This window comes from Helobdella robusta, assembly GCF_000326865.2.
Source record: "Helobdella robusta unplaced genomic scaffold HELROscaffold_52, whole genome shotgun sequence".
Taxonomy (NCBI): domain Eukaryota; kingdom Metazoa; phylum Annelida; class Clitellata; order Rhynchobdellida; family Glossiphoniidae; genus Helobdella; species Helobdella robusta.
Genome location: NW_008705269.1, coordinates 691532 through 692860, shown reverse-complemented (window position 1 = coordinate 692860; position 1329 = coordinate 691532). Strand labels below are relative to the sequence as shown.

At 34.6% G+C, this 1329-nt stretch overlaps 1 protein-coding gene across 1 annotated transcript; it reads right to left on the bottom strand.

Annotated features, from left to right (window-relative positions):
• Window positions 1-641, bottom strand: HELRODRAFT_179122 (hypothetical protein; the record flags this gene model as incomplete). Its single annotated transcript, XM_009027968.1, has 2 exons — window positions 1-473; window positions 629-641. The coding sequence occupies 2 exons, from the start codon at window positions 639-641 to the stop codon at window positions 1-3; spliced, it is 486 nt and encodes a 161-aa protein (XP_009026216.1).
• Window positions 642-1329: the final 688 nt, after the last annotated feature.

The window sequence follows — 1329 nt, the reverse complement described above, 5'->3', positions numbered from 1 at the left end:
TTATGGCATTCGTCTATGTCGAATAGTGGTCTTAGATTTTTCGTTGTCAAATATTTTTTTGCAAAACCACCAGAATCGCTGTCTAAGCTGAGTTGCTATGTCTGATTTTTTCTCAGCACGTTTGGACATCTTTAACGACTGCCGCTTTGAACGAATGGCTTTACTAGTGTTGGTGATTTGACTGTCAAAGTTTTGGTTGTTGTTGCCAAGTATTTTTAGATGTTTCAATTTATTTTTTAGCTCTTTGATGCTTTTGTTTGGGATGTTATTCTGGTCAGTATGAGTTTGGTGCCATAATTTTGAGCAAAATAGTCGTATATCATTTTTTGAAATGTGATTGTGAATTTGTCGATGTTGTTGAGACTTGGTAGAAGCCTGCGTTGTAGCTGGAAGAAAGCGTTGGCTTCGAACCATTGGCGTTCTCGGTAATTTGACGCCAGGGATAGCTGATTCCGTTGCTACAACCGCTTGCGCTGACGACGATGACGAAGATGGGTCGTGGTTTGGAGTTGAAGTTAATTCTTCTTATGGCGATGCTAGTGTGCTATCCATGTTGTTATCCGTTGAGTTTTGTGGTAGTCGAAGCGATTTGGGCATTTTGCACGAACGTTGGTGCTTAGACCCTTACGGCCCTTGCACATTTTACCACAACAACATGATATTAAATTATTATTATTCAAATTAATAGAATGATTGTCAACAGAATTTGCGTTATAAATGTTTGACGAAATATTAACGTTAGAATTTACACTTGTGCGAACACATTAGTATCGAAATATCTAGCATTCTTAGTACAGCGCCAAGAGTGTCTGCCTACGTTTATGAATATTTTATCACAATGCGGACATTTATTTGAATTTGTACTATAAATTCCGTTAAATAAAAAAATTAAAATTAAATAAAAAGCATAATAAAATCTAAATATTAGAACTCTCTACATCATCTGCAGAATTGTTCCTTTTCAAACAACCAATTTTAAAACTAATTGAACAATTAAAAAACTAGTATTATGTATAAAAACAGTGAGCTGTACGAAAACGGCCAACTCTCATAAATCTCAGTACATACATAAATTAAAATAATAATAATAATAATATTGTCACCAAAATCAACAACAACCATAACGGCAATGACAATAACAACGAGAACAACAACAACGGTAATACATTAACAACAACAACGATAACAGTTACCGTAATTACATTAACAGCAGCAGCAACAACAACAACGGTAATGACATTAGCAGCAAAAACAACAATTGTTGTGACAATAACAACAACGGTAATGCCCTTAACAGCAACAGTAACATCAGAACAAAAATAATAACAA